The 19,047-nt window shown below is 40.7% G+C and overlaps 1 protein-coding gene across 3 annotated transcripts in view; it reads left to right on the top strand.

Moving 5' to 3' along the window:
- The window catches only part of LOC146636642 (adhesion G protein-coupled receptor L3), a 268,557-nt gene that overhangs the window by 149,644 nt on the left and 99,866 nt on the right, over window positions 1-19,047 (top strand). For 2 of the 3 annotated variants that reach the window (XM_085349626.1, XM_085349628.1), the window contains exons 6-7: window positions 9,242-9,256; window positions 11,920-12,720. In XM_085349626.1, coding sequence (XP_085205752.1) covers window positions 9,242-9,256; window positions 11,920-12,720 — 816 coding nt within the window. The remainder of the gene's footprint in view (window positions 1-9,241; window positions 9,257-11,919; window positions 12,721-19,047) is intronic. The other variant, XM_085349627.1, reaches the window with a different exon arrangement.

The raw sequence follows: 19,047 nt of genomic DNA, 5'->3' as shown, positions 1-19,047 counted from the left end.
CACAACCTATGCTTTTATAGAGGTGCTAACACTTGCTGATGATCAGTTAATCGAGTGGATTGACTAGCAGCACTTGGCTACTATTTACCCTCTTAGCCCTTTAAAACCGGTCGGAGCAGGCACGCTCCGTTTTGCGTAACTATTTTTAAATCCCTGTAGAACCGGAACCACGTGAGCTAGCACAATAATTTTTTTTGCATATGAAACCAGAGGAGTTGTACTTACATCTTATGCCATTAGCTTGCCCTAGGTCATGGTTTCCTTCCACATATAGCTTTGCAAAAATTGCATAAAAAGCACTTGCAGCAGCAAAAACATGATATTCCAGAAACACACTTTGCCGATCCGATCAGCTGTTTGTAACACTTCCTACGTCCATCAGCGCGAACTATCACATGTCCGCCATGACCTGCCCGAAACCGGAAGTGACGTCATTTTGCGGAAAATGTAGTTTTTTACCTTCGGGGCCTTATAAGCCTATACTGGTGTTTTTAAAAGTCATGTTTGACTTTATGCTTTTCTGAATAGTTTCTGGGATGCTTAGAACTCAAATTGCACTGCTGAAAATAGTTTATTTTGATGCACATGATGTTTTTTTGCAAATTTGGATTGTAATATTTATTTTCGTTTTTCCTGCAGTATATAAAAATTGGTGTATCTCAAAAACAAAACTATGAAGACACTCAAAATAAATTTCCTGTTGTTGCAAACTCTTTTGTGCAACTTTTTTGTATTTACTGTTTTGAGGGATAAACCTCTTAAATTTCTCTAACTAGAAATATATGAAAACAAAAACGATTTTCTATTTTTTTGTACTTTATTGCACTTTTTTGTAATTTATGTAGTTACTATGGACTTAATGCTTACATATTATTAATATTTGGGCTATAATGGTTGTATTAATGTATAGTAACTTGAAATGCTCCCACAAATGGCCCTACAGCATGTAAAAATATAAAGTAAGCTCTGGCGGACTTGGTTCTATGGTAGGTCTTAAAGGGTTAATTCCCACAGTATTCCTATGGAACTAGTAAAGAGGACTTTATAATTTCCACGTTTGTGAGTCTGCTAGTGTCCCTGTGACGTAAATTTCAGGCAGTGGACTTCAAGCAAACTATAAAGAAGTAGAACAGGAAGGACTACAGCACTCAGCCGTTCATGTCGGTGTCTGCAACTGAGAATAATCTAGTCTTAATAAATCCTTAATGTGAACTTTTTACCATGACTGTAGATATTACAGTGAAACTGAAATCTTGTGTTTATATAGCCAGGTACTCTGACTAAAAACATTTTTACTATTAAGCAAATGCACATGTACAGAAAATGAAATTGATAGCCACTAATTTTAAAACAGAGTTTGCCTGATTGCCACGGTGGTTAAAAGGTAAACATAAAATAGAAAATGGCATTTCTAGGGGTGGGATTATCCCCTGGAAAAAAAAAATGATGTTCCCAGTTGAGAGGCGATATAATTGCACAGGGAAGCGGTGATTACCGGTGTGGATAAATGGCCGTGTTAAAGGGGTGAATCTGGACATGTGGAAGCTGTTTCCCCCCACTAATAGCTGAATAAGCTGCTGTAATCTATCAGGTTCCTGTGCTGTAGCAGCTGCTGTTTTTGCTCAGTGACATACATACAGCATCATCGTTGCCTTTCTTTTTTATGTTGTTTAAAAAAAAATAATGCACAATCGCCGAAAGAGCTGCAGAAATGTTCATAAACACCCATTTATGTAACACAAGCAAAGCTTTTATCTCAGTGTTAACCCACCCACTGCACACAGCCCCACACAAACACTCACTCGCGCACATGTGTCTGAAGAGATGCTGGGGTGCCAAGTGTCGAGGATACATTACTAATTAGAGATCGGTCTCTTCAGGGGGTCTCTCCTTTTTAATGATCACCCTACTAATCAAAGCTTTTTTTGTTTTCCCCTTTCTTTGTTCGCTGGTGCTCCTCTGCGTCCAGCCGCACACCAGACTAAACACTACAGTTATTTTTGCCTCTCCTCCACAATCTCCCCCACCGCCCCCACCTCCACCCCGCTGTTCTCCTCCATAATTTCAAGGTCCTTGAAAATCAAGACGTATTTTAGGAGGTGCAATTAGGTTATTTCTGCTCCAGTTGCTGCTATGTTCCATAAAAATGTATTTAATTTTGTTTTGCTGAGCATTCCCTTGTTTTTATTTTTTTAAATTTTTTCTCCCTCCGTTGGTCGGTCTCACGTTGATAGCAGATTGGATGAGCGCCAAGTCCTTGCACCTGTCCCTCAAAGAGAGACAGACACGCGCACAGACAGAAGAAGACGCGCGCGTGCACAGCATCCTGCGTTGTCAAGGTTATAGGACGGCATAGCTGCTTCCCAGTAGGAGGCAGGCAGAAAGCGATGGAGACAGAAAGGAGACGCTAGGGAGGAGATTGAATAAGTACCAGAAGGAAGCACAAAGAGAGCAGACAAGTGGTTGAAAGAAAAAAAAAAAGAGGGCTGTTGAGAAATGGAACCTGTAATGATAGTATGGGAGACTCATGAGCGTCAGGCGAGGGAAGGGATAGGGAAAAAATGAGAGAGATGAAGAGAGAATTCAGAGAAAGAGAGATGGCCGCCTGCGTGTCCTCCCCCATCCTTAGGCACATGCTATTCAAAGCCCTGTAATTTGTGTCATTAATTAAAAAGCTGATGGGATGGAGTTGAGGGTTTTGCTCTCTGCAACTCCCTGCTTGAGACAGTGGGGTGGGGGGACGGGAGTGTGTCAGGGTGGGGTGTTTGGGGGGGCCGTATTGCAAAAAATATTGCTGCCATTCTGCCATGAATCTCTATTAGTGGCTAATGATACCATTCTGATACCTCTCAACCATTAGTGTGAAATTGGGAAGCATTAATTATTCAAATGAAAATCCATACAGCTGCCGCTCGCAGCGGCTAAAGATCCCCATTGTTAGCTGCTCGCCGTTTGCAGGACGTGGGCTGTGAGAGGTCTGCACAGCAACCTGTCAGGTGGAAATTATACTTGAGATCTTGTGGGGGGGAAAAATGAAGTAAGGACTGTGTTACACAGAGGCTTTAAAATTGAATTTTATAGGGTATGGTATTGCTGAGTGGCGGGGTGCATATAATCATATTATCTAAACTGTCAAAACTGAAATATGTATATGCACACAAGCAAAAACCTTATTGCGTTTCCTTTAAGTTTTTCATTGTTACGAACAGCTGCTGCCCTCATTTGTAGCCAATGGGGGATTTAGGGGGTGGAGGGGAGGTTGTTAGCAAAATGGCCAACCACGGCGGTGTCTGCGGTGCTTTCTGCATTAGCATGCATGCTCTGCAAAGTGACTTCATCGTCGTGATTAGATGATCAAGTTTGCCTTTTGCTTTCCTGTAATGTTATGAAAATATATTCAGTGCGCCCTGTGCAAAAAACAAACCTTAGATCCAGCCACCGCTACATCAGAACATTTTAGGGGAGGCATGGCTACAGCTACACTTTCTGGTCTAAATGTATGGTTTAGCCCTGTGATAGACTGGCAACCAGTCTGGGGTCTACCTCGCCTTGTGACCTGTGACCGCTGACTCCGCATTGGGTAAGCGGAAGAAAGTTAATGGGTAGATGTTTGACTTAACCTAGTGGCAGAGCAGTGACTGATTAACCTTAAACATTGACCTGCGCTGACTGCACAATGTTCAGCTGTTAGTTACATAACTCAAGGTGAAGTTTATATCCCCCAAACTGTGGCATGTTTTGAAAGATAAACAGCTAGTGCCCGGTAACGTGCATCTTTTTAAGCCGTACATAGGTTTCCGGTTTGTTTCAGCCATCTTGCTAATGTTTCTGCTTGTTTTTGTCTTCTTCACAGCACAATAGCTAATTTTTTGCATGTAGCGTGCTCACGGTCCACTGGGTAATTGTTTCCGATGTTCCCAAATTAGTGAGTCAACTGGTTATCTAACCCTGGACCAGTCCCTAGATAAATCAGGTTGTGGAAGTGAGCGGGAGCATTGAGGTGTGTTAAAGCTAGGCATTGCAACCTCAAACTGCTCCACCCATGCTTCTCTGTGGCTAAAAGATTATCCTGCTTGCACCGGGCTGCCTCCAGGTATGCCAGCATGTAGCTGTTTGAGGCAACGTGTTACATTTTTAAAAAAATGTATCTCAGATAAAGTTTTATCTGTTGGCAAACCCATGCCAACAGATGATGTTTTTTTCTGGATTTTTGGTTGATTAAAATTAAACTACCATAAAAAGTGAACACAATTACAAATTCAGCAGCGGATCAAATTATTATCTCCCCAACTGTAAGCATATAAATGACATTCAATGCTCAGCGGATTGCAGGTTTCCCCAACCTTATAAACAGTACGTTTGTACAATAACTGAAACTAGCATCACTGAAGGAACAGCGGGCTGGGAGGTCAATTCCTTGATCACTGTTCATAGGATTGGGGAAACCTGCAGTCAGCCGAGACTGAAGAAATCACTTGGATGAGTGACGAAACGTTTCTCCCACAAAACGCTACGTTTATATGAACAGAATCGACTTTGAGGGATTTACTCAACTGGATGATTGAGCGTGCATCAAGACGACATTTAAATTAGTTTAATAAAACAGGTGAAAAACACAAAGGGAGACAAGCTTCTAGGACGCCCATATTTAAACAACTAACTTAGCAGCATTTAAAAAAAAAAAAGCTTTGGTCCCTATAGGTAGTTCCCCCCCTTCATAACAGCTGGATGGCGGTGGAGTTTTTTCAAATAACTCGTCAGTTTTGATAGTGTTAAGGCTTAAATTTACGTCCGTGGCCACCTGATTGACTGGTGTGCTGACTGCTGGGCTTCACCTCCTCTAATTCCAGTCTCTGAACTCGCCCTCTCAGCTGCCTTTGCTGTGTCGGGGACTAATCTGACAAATGACATGGCACGCTGTGTGGCATAGACCATCCAAGAAGTTTGGGCTTCTGTTTTGGTGACAGGCATAATGGTGTTTTCTTAGTCTGCTACCTAGCACAATTTGCTGCTGCTTGCTAATCAAGGTAGCTGGCTGAAAGCTGAGCAGTCCAGCATGGTACAGATGGTAACTTCTGGCTGTAAAAAGACCTACAAAAGTTCGACCAGCAAAATGCAGAGTAAAGGCTACAGTTAAGCTTAATTTTTAAGCCATAATAAAACCAGATATTATAGTGAATAATACTGACACATAGCGCTGTATATAACTCACGAATAGCCCTCCGAAGCCATCGGGACAAGGCTCCATCAAATGTTTCAAATATAGGGTACAGGCAAAGGATCATTTATATTTTGTCGAGTCAATGAATATGATGCTCGAGGGCCTCTTTTATGCGACGGCTCCGCGCCGGGTCCGCGTTTCATCTGGAAGGACCCTTATGTTTTTTGATCTGTGCGCACTTTTTTTGATAGTTTCTCAGACGTGAAAGTGGGGACAGAGGAAAAAAGGCGAGGAGAAGGGAGAGAGAAAAGAAAGAGATGAGAGAGCTAAGTGCTTTTTAGTGACTCAGTGACAGCCGTGACCAAAATCGTATTAAGGTCACAATGGGGGTGGTGCGGTGGAGTAAAGAAGCTTTTCAAATGAATCAATTCTCCATCTCTGCTTTTCCCCGCTGCTTCTCTTGCGTGTGTGTGACTGAGTTTGTCCAAGGCGCATATCGCAGGTGTATATCTCAGTCTGTACTGTCTACGGCGAAACATGAGTCGGTTCAAGCGTTCTGATGGGTGACCTTGTTGCATCTGGCGGTGTCGTCCGGTCGAGCGAAAGGGCCGCCGTGCTGGACTTCGCCCAGGGAGCGGTGTATTTCCTTGTCAGGGATTTCATCCACATCCTTTACTCCCTCCTCACGCCGTCTCCCCCGATGATTGCGTTGTATACCGCTTCTCACAACCCCGCCACTAATGCCTTTTTCTTTAGATCATTACCCTCCTCTCGCCTCGGCGCTGTTAGCAATCGCTCAATCAGAAACGCCGGCCTCCCCGCGGTCCCCGTTGTGTGGCCATTGCTCACGGGAGGTGAAGAGGCTTTGATCGGGTAGCGTTTGGCTGTTTACTTTGATTTGATCTATGGGGTCCGCATGCTGTTCAGAGTTATTGGCAAATTTGGGGTGTCGGTAACAGCGATTCACATGCAGCCCGAAGCAATGGTTGCTCGCGCTTGGTATGGACTTGTTGTGTTGCAGTGACAGCTGGAGTGTTTTCTGTTAATGAGGTGCTGTGCTGTACCAGTTTATGATCTGACAAACACAGACGACTTGTTCAAGCCTCTCCCCTCCCCGTTGTTTTCCTCTCCTTCGTGCTCTTTCCGTCCTCGTTCTCGCTCCTTTTCGTTGGCTCAGTGCCTTCATTAATATTGTTCTCCTCTAATAACTTTCCCATCTTTCAAACTTTACCCCACCTGCCCCCTGCCCACTGACCTCCATACCTCACTCTGTTGCACTCTCCATTTGGAGGAGAGGACTCTTGTAAGCCCTAGTAACAGAGGTTAATCCTCTCTTATTAGAACCGGGATTACTGAAGGGGAAGGGACAGGAGCAGGCGCACGGGGTGGATGCTAACGCCAACTACGAATGAAGGAGACTGACAAAACGCCATGTCTGACATAAAAGGCTTGTTCACTTCACGGAAAAAAAGAATTATATATAGAGTTAAGATGTAATAGGCTCAGTAGTTTGTTTTCAGCAGGCTTTCGGCGTGCCTGTTTAGATGTAGACTGCAAACAGCTCTTACTTTTCCCTTACTTGCAGGAGTCATGTTTAAAAAAATAGGTCACACTCAAGCTCCCACTTGAATACGAGATGCTACATAAATTTACTTTAAATTTGAAATGAGCTACTTAACGTTTGAATTGAGTAACAGAAGTAGATCAGTGAGAAACATATTTTCTTGCCTGAAGTCACCGTGATGAAGCTGAACTCAGAAGTACATGGAGTTATTATTCACAGTGGATAATGCTAATGCGAGAGAGATCTCTTGGAGTGAATTAATCACTTGATTCTGCTGATCTGCTTAGCTCTTCTGTGTGATTTAGCATCTCTTAGCTAGCAGGTTTTTAATTTTATTATTTAAATCGTTTATTTTTATATTTTTTGGGTAGATAGAAAGGCTGAGAATACTAAATTTGAACATGCTAGGTGACCACCAGTGTTGGGTAAAACAGGCTACAATGAGCTACAATCAGATGACATTTTACAGCAGCACAGGCATGTTTCTTTCTTCACACTTGCACTACATCACCTGATTTCAGTTTTAAAGGGCATCGTTTTAAATTTTTAATGGCACAAAAGAACAAGGGTGTGACAGTAAATGCAAACTGCGTCCAAGACAGACACAGTTGCTTTACACTGCTAACATAACTTCAATTCTCTGCAAAGATCTCTGCAGATAGCATGCTAACACAAAGCTAGCCAAACACCCAGAATGATGTTAAAGCTGAAAGTATGCTGACCCCAGACCAGCCGCCTGAGGCTGATCTTCAAAACAGGCAGTGGTCAGCATTAGTATTGTAGCCTCCATTTCTACAGTAGAATTTCAGTGGATTGATTTTGTTCTCAGCTTTGCATTAAAAGAAAGACTGTATATACGTCCTCATTAGGATAGGGATTTATGCTAATGAGACTCTAGTTGTAGGGTTTTATTATTAACTGATAATCAGGCCATTTACAGAGTAATGCAAAAGTAATGCAGCAGGTTGTGCGTTACTTACTCCAGAGAGTAATTAAGTAACATAAGCACTTTTTTAGAGTAACGAGTAGCGCTGTAACACATTATTCCTTTACTTAGTCATCTAACTACTACCTCAACACTGATGACCACTAATAAAACTCAAGTTTAATACTAACGTTGCTCTCTGTCTGCCGTGCAAATGGTAACGTGTTTGGAAATATGTCAATGTTTCAAGTGTGTGTCAATAAGAATGTGTTTATGCAGATTTAAATCTCGATCTCAGTCCAAGTGAAATCAATATCCAGCAAGTCATCCATTATAATAATCTAATAACAGTCGCACCAGTCAATTTAGAATGATTTACATCATCTGCTGCATTCCATTGAATAAGGGGAGGTATCGTATACGGTAATCATCATCATTGTCATCAGTCTGTTCAGGTTATGAGTGTCTGATTATTAGTTTAGGAGCTAAATCAATGTGTGGTGTTTTGCAGTGGCTGAATTGTTGGACAGATTATTTTCTCTTTTCGCTTGAACAAACTTGAAAATGGTTAAAACATTTCTGAAGAATTCAGAAGTTTCTAATTATCATAACATTTTAAAAAGTCTACAATATGTAAACATTTTATATGACTGGAGAAAATTCAGTTGCATTTTATATAGTGCCAAAATACAGAAATCAAAGCTAAGAGAAGCTACTTAAGTTAAACAGAAATGCTGCACATTGTGCTGTATATGGAGAATTAGGTCAATTTAAGTAGATTAACATGGGTGAATGTTGGATTATTGGTTTTTAGTGTAGATTACTTAATGGAAATAAGAATAAATTTTCCTTTCTTGTGGTTTATTTCTAAAAACAAGTGTTTTCAAGTCACAGCGGATAGTTATACGTTATATTATTATTAATATTATTATTATTATTATTATTATTATTATTATTACAGGATTTTCATATTTATGCTGAAAAACTGTCATGGTGAATGAGAGGTGTATATGTGCAGGTAAATACGGGTATATATGGTTGATTTGTTGATAGTTGATGACGATGATGATGTGAAGTGAATGACCCTTTGCCTTGATTGTACGCCGGGAAGGGTTCTAGCCTAGGTCAGCATAACTAAGGGAGGGTCGGGGTCACCTGATCCTGCTCTAACTATAAGCTTTAAACAGAAGCATTAAGCTTAAACCTGCCATCTATAAATGACAATATGTTGAAATGTTTTTTAAGCCTTTTCTAAAAGCCCTGCCTCGTCTCATACATTCCCATCCCCACAGCGATGTCTCTGTTTTTTTGTTGCCGTGCAGGCGTCAGTGCAAAAGCCCAGAGCATGTTCTACAACAATTTCAGAGTTGATTAATCTGTCTTTTTCCAGCAGGCTCATATGAGGCGCAACGCTGTCTGCTTTCTAAAAAAAACCAAAAAAAACAACTGACAATCAAATTTTGTGTGTCCCTCTGTTACTAACCCATGTTTCTCTTGGAGTGTCTGGAAAATAAAGACAGTGATCATGATGTTAACCTGTTCTTTGTATTTTTTCTTTCTTTCTCTCTCCCCTTCATGCCTAAAAAAATAGAAGTGGAACAAAAAGGTAACTAAATACCAACAACTTTTCTTTGTCTTTGTCACCTTGCATTTCCATTTGGGCACGCGCTTGCTATTTTCCGGTGACGGGCCGCTACGGCAACTTTTCGTAGGACCATTGTGTTGTTCGCTACTGTGGCTCAACATGCATTTCATGGGGAATATCTGGTTTTTCCATGAAACACCGTTAGGGAATTTCATGTACAGCAGCGTCCAAAATATTAATTAACCTTCCGACCCCGTGCCTTCACTTCTTGTTCATCAGCAGTATCAACCACACGGGTTCTGATATCCAAGCCATCGCAAACCTCCTCGCTGCTGAAATCTCATAACCCCGGCGTGTTTTTATTCCCTGTAATAACTGAAAATTCTTCCAGCTCTGCGTTATCAGCTGCATAATATTAAAGCAGAGGGCTATACAGGTTGATCAATAGCTTGTCCAGTAAGCTGTCAGCATTTTTCATTATAGCTCTAACATGATGATGACTATAACCTTCAGGGACTAAAAAGAGTCAATACTAGGGATAAATCATAGCAGCTGTATTCTTACCTTATCAGCACTGTATGATGCTGCAAAACATATGCTAAAGCTACACTTGTGCCCCAGGAGCTTTGCACCGTGTTTGTAGTCTTACCTTTTAACACGACCTGGAGAATTTGTTCGTTGTCAGATGTTAACAATAAAGATGTATCGAAGCCAAACCGCAGAAATGGAATGAGTTTGGCTTTGATACCTGCGCCGCATTATCTTTTTGCACGATGCCATAAATATAAAGCCGGGTTCGAGTTAAAGATGGGATTGAAATCATTAAACGAGTCGAGAGCTCTGCTGAAGTGGCCGAGGCAATGCATTTTTTTTCGGTCTCGTTGTAGTCATTAGTTAGTGGCGTGTCGCGAAACCAAAAGCAACGAGAACGAGCAGCGAAGGTGAGTTACAAACGTTTTACCGATGTGACGGGCGGTGCTGTGGTAACGGTTGTGAAGTTCCCCATGAAAGCCATGTGAGCCTTTGTATCGCTCCTCTAATGTCTTCCATTCACTCCTCCATCTCTTGCATCCTTAAAAACAACAAAAAAGCATATTTTACAACCTCCATAGAGCCCAGTGTGCTGTCAGAACAAAGCTTGCCGACTCTGATCTTGTACCCCAGCGCATCTTGTGTTTCTCAACCATAGAAACGGCCCTCTTAGCGTTTAGCTGAGCACCGCTGAGATGTGTGCCGAGGCTGTATGTCAACAGGACGCATCTCGCCACATTTTCACCTGCAGGTAGACAACATGTTTAATCTTAGGAGATTACAAGGGAAAGAAGCCTCTGTGTTTTTTTTGTTTTTTTTTTCTTCCCTGTCTCTTCCTCGACGGAGCCCGCAGCTTTTACCTCTCAATGGATCCACGGCTAGAAGCTGTCAGCGCACTGTCAGGCTGCTGGCCTGCTACAGCGGAGAGAGCCTTCTCGCACACATCGTTTTTATTTCTGATATTCGTCTGGAGCAAACCTGTTGAAAGTGGGGGAAGCTCTTAATTGTGCCTTCTTTTCTGCCTGTGTTTCTCCTTCGTCTGCTGTTTTAGCTTTCGTTGTTACATGTGTTATTGTTTGTACAATTTTAATTGCAGTATTAAACTCTTACGCTGTGTTGTTGTTGTAATTCTGTATGCAGATGCAATCTACTTAGAAAGAAAAGAAAATTATAATTGTCTCAGTCCACGATAATCCATAATGAACTAAAATTAGCTTTCCACCATTGACCCTCTCCAGCTGTATTGGCTTTATCAGATCTGACTACAAACCGGTTTACATATAATTAGTTTATTGTGTGTGGGGCTGTAAATCATGTCACGGGGCTGAAAAATGTCATGTAGGTGAAATAATGGACAGGCTATCATTACACAGATGATGTCACTTTAATTTGTTTTCTTTCTCCTAAATCTCTACCTTGGCCAATAATTGAACTGCAGCTATTTATCAAAAAATTTAGGTTGGGGGGGGGGGTTGTGTCTTTAATGCTGTTTACTAAGAAGTGCCGCTGGGGTGCTTTAACCAAAGAGAAGAATGAAGCCTATTTTCTTCCCTGGCACATTATCTAATTGGATGTGAAAAGAAGCCATTGTGCAAAGTTTAACTGAAACTAAAGGGAACCAAAATGGTAATTTGTGTGTGTTTCTGTGGGCGAGTTAGTGGTGTTCGGGTAAGTTCCATCAGTGACTTCTGACTCGTTTCTGCTCTGCATTAAGTCAGCAGAGATAACCCTGACTTCATTTACTCTTCTCTCCCTCCAAACTCAAAGCCAGTTTATTCAGACAGATTGTAACTACCCGCCTCTGGGGTCCGGTAACTGTAGTCGAAGTATCATATGTAACAGCTGAAGACTACAGTAAGTAATTGAAAGCAAAGCAGTGCTCACTGCACTGGAGACACTGTTGGAAATAATGAAAAGGCTCATTGTGGGTTGGGTTTTTTTGTTATTGATTGTGTTCTGTTTAATTTTAGTAATAAAATCCAAATAATTCTAACTATCAGTGTTCTTCACGCAAATCTTTTTTTATCTGCTTTTCTTCTAAAACTGCCCATCTTAACACAGATTTCAACCTGTTCAATTTTGTCTCTGATTCGTCTGTCTAATACCTGCCAATGTAACTCTGTAATTGTCTTTCCCCATTTTTGGCTCCTCAGTATTCCTGTGCCCAGGGCTTCTGCGGAGGGTGTACCAGAGCGAGCATCTCTTTGAATCGGACCACCAGTCCGGAGCTTGGTGCAAAGACCCTCTTCAAGCTTCGGATAAGATCTACTACATGCCTTGGACACCCTACCGCACGGACACCTTGACCGAATACTCATCCAAAGAAGACTTTGTCGCTGGAAGGCCGACAACGACCTACAAGCTTCCGCATCGCGTTGACGGAACGGGCTTTGTGGTCTACGACGGGGCGCTCTTCTTCAACAAGGAGCGCACACGCAACATTGTCAAGTTTGACCTGCGAACTCGCATCAAGAGCGGCGAGGCCATCATAGCCAACGCCAACTACCACGACACGTCGCCGTACCGCTGGGGAGGGAAATCAGACATTGATTTGGCTGTTGACGAAAACGGCCTGTGGGTGATTTACGCGACCGAGCAGAACAACGGGCGGATTGTGATCAGCCAACTCAATCCCTACACACTGCGCGTTGAGGGGACCTGGGACACGGCGTATGACAAGCGTTCGGCATCCAACGCCTTCATGATTTGCGGAATCCTTTATGTGGTGAAGTCGGTGTATGAGGATGATGACAATGAAGCAACGGGAAACAAGATCGATTACATCTACAACACAGAACTCAGTAAAGACGGCTTCCTGGACATCCCTTTCCCCAACTCCTATCAGTACATTGCTGCTGTGGATTATAACCCCAGGGACAATCTGCTGTATGTTTGGAACAATTACCACGTTGTCAAGTACTCTCTTGATTTTGGAGCATTGGACAACAGGCTAGGTAAGACCAGCTTCTTTATTTTTCATATACATGAAATGGCACTGAAAGACTTGAAGGTGTAAGAGAATCTGAATGCATAGGAACATCACATGAGCAGTGGATTTGATTTGCACACATAGAATTTGAAATGAGGATCTCATTAAATTTGAATTGTTACTTTTTTTTCTGCAATGAAACAATGATGCAATTTCAGATGGCAGGCACGTAGCAGAATCCTAGCCTTCTGGCTAGGTGTCATTCCCAGTGTGTTTATCAATGTTTGACCAAAATTTGACCAGTGATTCCCAGCGTATTATTTTTTTTATCCACTACCCTTTCATTTTAAAAATAAGCCGTAAAAGCATTCTGATGTCAACGACTTTCAGACGTGCCCTCCTTTTCATGTGTCTGATTCCATCTGAATGAGTCACTTTTCCATAAAAGTCATGGCGGCTTCAGAAACATGAAAAAAAATCTAATTAATTAATCTCGCAGAAATCTAAAGGAAGTCTTTTTTCAGACCCTGAGCTGTCACAGAATCACAGTTTATGAGCTGAACTTTAATAATCATCTTATTTTGTTACTACACTTTGCCTCCCTTCCCTTCTACAATAACCACATAGACTGTGTATCACTTGCGGTCATGTAGTACATAATATTGGATGAGCGACTATATGAGGAAGCTGAATGCAACAATGACCTGTCTGGGTTCATAGTGAGCTCATTGCTATACGATCTGACATGCCTACCGGAATGTCAAACTGAATTTACATCAAGGGCCAGATGCACTCTACTTTGAACTTACTGTAAGAAAAGTAAATTTCTTTAAAATTTATTGGAATTTCCAACCCTTTAATTGTTTATCTGTTACTTAATTACTTTGGTGTAGCATGAATGACAATTCAAGCTTAAAATTGATGAAAATACAGTTAAAATGTCAAGATCTTTGAACTCCGTCCAGATTGGACTTGAGGTTGGGTTGATTCTGTCCCCCGGGCCTTATGTTTGACACCCCTACCCTGGGCGATGAGTGATTTTACTTTACTAATGACTCTTTTGATCTCACCCCAGCTATTTTTAAACTTTTTATTAGCGTGTTTGTTCTGGCTGACACTTTTTATGTGTTGCGTGAAGAACAGCTTGGCATGGCACGTCTTGTTTTTGTCGGATTTTGGTCAAACACTGATAAACATATGCATTTATACTTAAAGAGTGTGTGGGCTAGTGGCAATTGGCTGTGGGGTATGGTGCTCAGTGTATTTTGATTCGTCCCAAATTGGAAGCGAAGCACAGTTTAACACATGGCGACGTACTGCAGACAGATGACTATTAAAAACTGTGCCTAGCATAAATCTAAGCACCATTTTTAGCATTCATATGATGTGTTTTCTTTCATCACATGTAACAATAGGAGAAAAGATTTTTTAGGCACAGAAATAATAATTCTATTGTCTTAAATTCTCAGGCGCGTCGCACATTTTCCGTTTAACTCGAGAGTTTTTCCGCACATTCTTTAGCCACAGGCTTAGGGCTTTTATTCAGTCTGGCTGTTGACTTTGAAAAAGGAACAAGTGACTGCTCACATTAAACTTCCCAGAACTCTTTTGAAAAGTCTAATTTCTCCACTCCATTGTTCTTTTTATAAATTGGTGCTTGTTGGGAAGCATAAAACGGAGAAAAAGAACCTGTTTTGACACACCAAGGTAATTCTTTGCGCTATCTCATCAACAGCTCCAGTCAAAAATGTCACAAGTTATTTGACTGTGAAATCCTTACTCCTGCTTTCTCTATGGAGCTTTATTCTACCTGCCGCTTGCCAGTTTAATTTATTTTCTTTAGCTGGCTGCTACTTTTCTCAAAATTTATTTATTTATTTTTTTTTACACATCGAGTCGCGCTCCAGCACACCCTGTAATGCATTCATTCTTTCAGTGGCCGTACTTACAGCGTTCACTTTTGACGATGCATGACTGTCCAAAATGTAATATGTCGTAGTTAAGGACCTTAGAGTGGTGTTATGTGCTTTTTATATTAGATGGTTCGGCGTTTATACGCAGTGGTCACACATTTCTGTCATGTAGAAACTTGCAAGTGCAAAGTCTCAGCAGCAGACTTCCAGTGAGAAGTGTTTGATTGTGTTATTGGCTGCTGTTGCAGAACAGGCTGCCCTCCAAAGAGTCTGCTGCATAAATATAGATAGTAAAATGTTGCATTAAGTGAATGGATGGAGTTGCAGAGCAAATATAAACGTCAGATAAACAGACTGATCGAGGAATGAAAGAGTGATTGAATGGGCTCCAGAGTAAGGAAGGATACAGACTTAATCTGAATAAAGCACTGGCTGTTAGCTTCCACACGGTTGTCTCTCACGAGTAGCCTAATTTTAAGATGGCAGGATAGTCACAACCACATTGTTTGAATCAGCATCGGCGTACCACTTCACTGCACACAAATTAGTCTGTACTCGCAGCTGTATTGCATTGTTTCTTCCATTAATTTGCTAGTCCGGTGAGGATGCGCAAAGAGGAAACCTGGAAACATCTGTCAGAGAAAAGCACAACGATGAACCAGCTGAGAAAGTGTGGAAAATGAGGATATGATTCCTTTTGATGCAACAATGTGAGTTGTTTTTAAGCTAAAAAGAAATGCTAAGTGTTAGTTGTAGTTCATTCTGAGTCATTGTTGTCATTCAGCGAGCCCAGAACAAATGATTCGATGAACCACAGAACACTAGAGAGTCAAAAGCCGATGTAGTCTCTTCCTTTTCCTGCAAACATGAGCTTCTGAAATTTGATCCAGTGTCATGATCACAGTGCCTGTTAGCGCTTACAGAAAGGTGTCATTCTCTGATCGCACTAACACAAGCTCATTTCCACTTGTGCTTCCACTTCCACGAGCATGCCTGACCTGCCACAGCAGTGGAGCATGGTACATGGGCAACAGAGCAGCAGATACATGGCCAGACCCACAGCTGGGGCTCCATTGCCGTATGCCCAGGGTACAGCACATGTTACGGGGGGAGTAGGTTGGGGCAGGGGGATGATGACTGGAATTGCCAAAACCACATTACAACCTTAAAAAATGTGTCCAATTTAAAAAATCTACAAATTAGGTTGGATGTGCACACTGGCTGTGAGCTTCACTTAATTGTCCACTTGCAGCCTCCTCAACAAGCCGACCAGTATTTTGATCCAGACAGGATGTTTTTAAAGACAGATGATCCATGCACAAGTGTGCTCGTCTGATAATTAATTTCATTAACTTGCAGTAGAAAGTGTAGCTTTTAGTAGGCAGATATAAAAGCTCTGTTATCACTTTTCATGATCGCATTCAATGCTGATTATGTGAGGACAGCTGAAATAAATTTGCTGTGTTAATATTTTTAAAGCATAAATGAAAATAAAGCTTGAGGACAACACTACATGAATGGTTAGTAAGCATGCATGCAAGCATGAACTTAAAAAAAAAAACATGGTGGTAAATGGAAAATATTACAAAGGCCAAAGCAACCTCTCTAGAGCATGTTGATCTGACAGTAGCTGACTCTCAACTATCCATCAGCCAGCGCTTCAAATTCACCTTTTGTAGTGTTTTTCACCTCCTCCATCACTTTGCGATTCAGCTCAATCATCTCCTTCACTGAGGACAGACTTCACGGGATTGTTTTAGGACTACGAAGATTGCCGCCCAGCAAGTTGAGGAGCTGCATGAAATTAGTATCAACGCTGTTAGTTGAAGACCAGGCAGCCAAAAGAAAAGAAAAAAAAAAGAAATCCTTGAAAAAATTGATGTTCCAATGAAACCAAATATGTCCCATCACATGGACAATTTTCTTACTGAAGGACTGCCACGGGTAACAACTGAAAACAATTACTCCTTCTCTCAACTGCTTTATGTTTACTGTCATTGGTTCTCATCCAACAAAGTGCTAATGAATAACCCTGAAACAGATCCTGAAATGGTTCATTTGGAAATATACCAGTTTTTAGGTTTGTACCTTGCTTAGAAAATACCAAATCAAACATATTTTAACTAACAGTTTCAACTAGTACGACCCATCTCAGCTGGACTTTACGCTAATCAGCAAAGGTAATTATGCTAACATGCTAAACGACATGTTAGCATATTATTCACTTAAAAAAGACCTCCTTTAGATAAACAAACACGATAACTAATTATCGTTTGTATTTTGATGCTACTGTGTTCTCACTATATACTGGAGTGTATACTGGGGTTAAATATATTTAACCTCGCTCCTGATTTTTAGCACTGCATGTAGCGCAAACAACAGTCAAGTCAAAAACGGACTTTTACTTTGCGGGTTTTCATCCAACGCAGTAGAGACAACAGAAATGACACTGTGTAGTTCTGTTCTAACTATTCATTAAGTCACTAAGGATCACTGTTTCAAAGAGAAGACTGCCATTAATTAAATAAAAGAACAATAAAGTAGATTCAGAGCATCAGAAGACACACAAAAGCTGATGTTGGAATTCGGTGTAATGAATCGTGCATTTGTTGGCTTTACAATTTGTTGGCTTTACATTCTTGAATGAACAGATCAACCCTAACTTGACCGCAATTCCCTGCGTCATTTAAAACATGCGACCCAAGATGCTGTAGAACAGGTTACAGAGCTGAGTCATTTTCACATATTTATTGACTCTCAAGCTACAAATTTCTGAGCAGATCTCAGTAAATGTAATAAAGTTGCTTCATTTACCGTCTGTAACTTTGCAAATTGTGGGTAAAAGAGAGGCAGCGCACTGCAAACAGTGCTCCGCAGGAAATCAGAAAATATCCATTATCAAAGCAGACTGTTTTCTTACTCTCGCAGCAACGTTAAGTGGGGGTGAAATTTAAATCTGGCATGTTATGCTATTTGTATTTTTATGTTTAGTTTGATCACCTGTCTGTGAAGAGGAATATATGAGATTATTATGCATATTAATTTAATTTAAAAAACACATTGAAATGTTCTTGTAAACTGTGGTTATGATTAAGTTTTGGAATCTTCTAGTCGTAATTAATAGTTCATAATTATTCTATAAACATTACATTGATGTAATAAATATTCTAACAGCTTTCAGAATATATAAGATCCCTCTAGTTCATGATTTACTACCGTGCCGGGAAAAAACAACAAACAATAAAAGGACCCCTCTTGACAAATGATACCCTGCCTCTGATTGTAATACTAAATTCTTAAGTCATTACAACAGTTTAAAACAATGAGACATGTATATAACCTCAAAAGCTTTAAAAATAGTGCCCCTGCTAGCAAACTAGCTAGCTAGCTAATTGAGAAGCTAGCTAGCTAGCTAAATATCCCTCTCAAAATTGTCTGTTGATTGTTGATCCCTCTCAAAATTGTCTGATCTTCCCTTATGCTGCCAAGATGGCAATCATCTTGAAATATATACAGCTGTTCACAATACTATTTTTTTTTAACCTTTTTTTCTTTTTATATGTTCTTAAATACACTTATGTAAGCCTAAACATGGAAGCACGTGATTTCCTTTTGCAGTATGTGTCTTGATCTTAGCGATGAATATTTTTGCGTAGCTCGCTTCCAATGAAGTTATCTCCACAATGACGGTATCAGTTACAAAACTATAAAGCTTTTTTCCTGACAAACTTAGCTGTGGAAAGGACTTTCTCCAGGCCTCGACTTTACCAGACTAACCTCTGTGCTGTCTGCCACAGTGAGCATGAGGCGCTCGCTGCATTAACTCCACAGGACAGGAAAGGCAAGGGCAGCCACATGAGAAAATTTGCCTCAGCCTCTCTCACCTGCTGCTGCTGTCTGTAGCAGTAACATACCATCCATAAGTTAATATTCCAAGCTGCTTCCACAGCCTTTTTATGCCGGCGTAACACCAAGACTCTGAGAGATTTCTATGTTTAGCCTCACATCATCGATTAAACATTATAATTAGAGGTGGGAATCACCATACATCCCACGATACGATATTTTCACAATACTTAACGCACGATACGATATTATTGCAATTTTTTTTAATATTTTGCGATATTCAGATTCTGTACAGAAAGGTAAACTTTATCAATATTCATTTTATCTAATATCAAAGTCTCACACTCAGTCTTTCTCTCATTTAAGTCAGTTTTATTGTTGACAAACTGAACGGTTTGTATTACAGTCTAGTCCAACTTAATTGAATGCAACCATCTGGTACAATTATAGCTATTCTGAACTATGCAATTTATGAAAACTATGCAGCCCATTCAGCAACTGAAGAATTTGAAAGTAAATTAAAACAAAAAATAATTTTACAGTAAATAAAAAAGTTTTAAACATAATTAAAATAAAACGTCTTAAATTAAAAT

The sequence above is a fragment of the Diplotaxodon limnothrissa genome, linkage group LG3, assembly GCF_057381915.1.
Source record: "Diplotaxodon limnothrissa isolate DT_005_m linkage group LG3, D_limnothrissa_male_GT1.1, whole genome shotgun sequence".
Lineage (NCBI taxonomy): Eukaryota > Metazoa > Chordata > Actinopteri > Cichliformes > Cichlidae > Diplotaxodon > Diplotaxodon limnothrissa.
The sequence above is the reverse complement of the archived record's forward strand: the minus strand, read 5'-3'. Positions and strand labels throughout refer to the sequence as shown.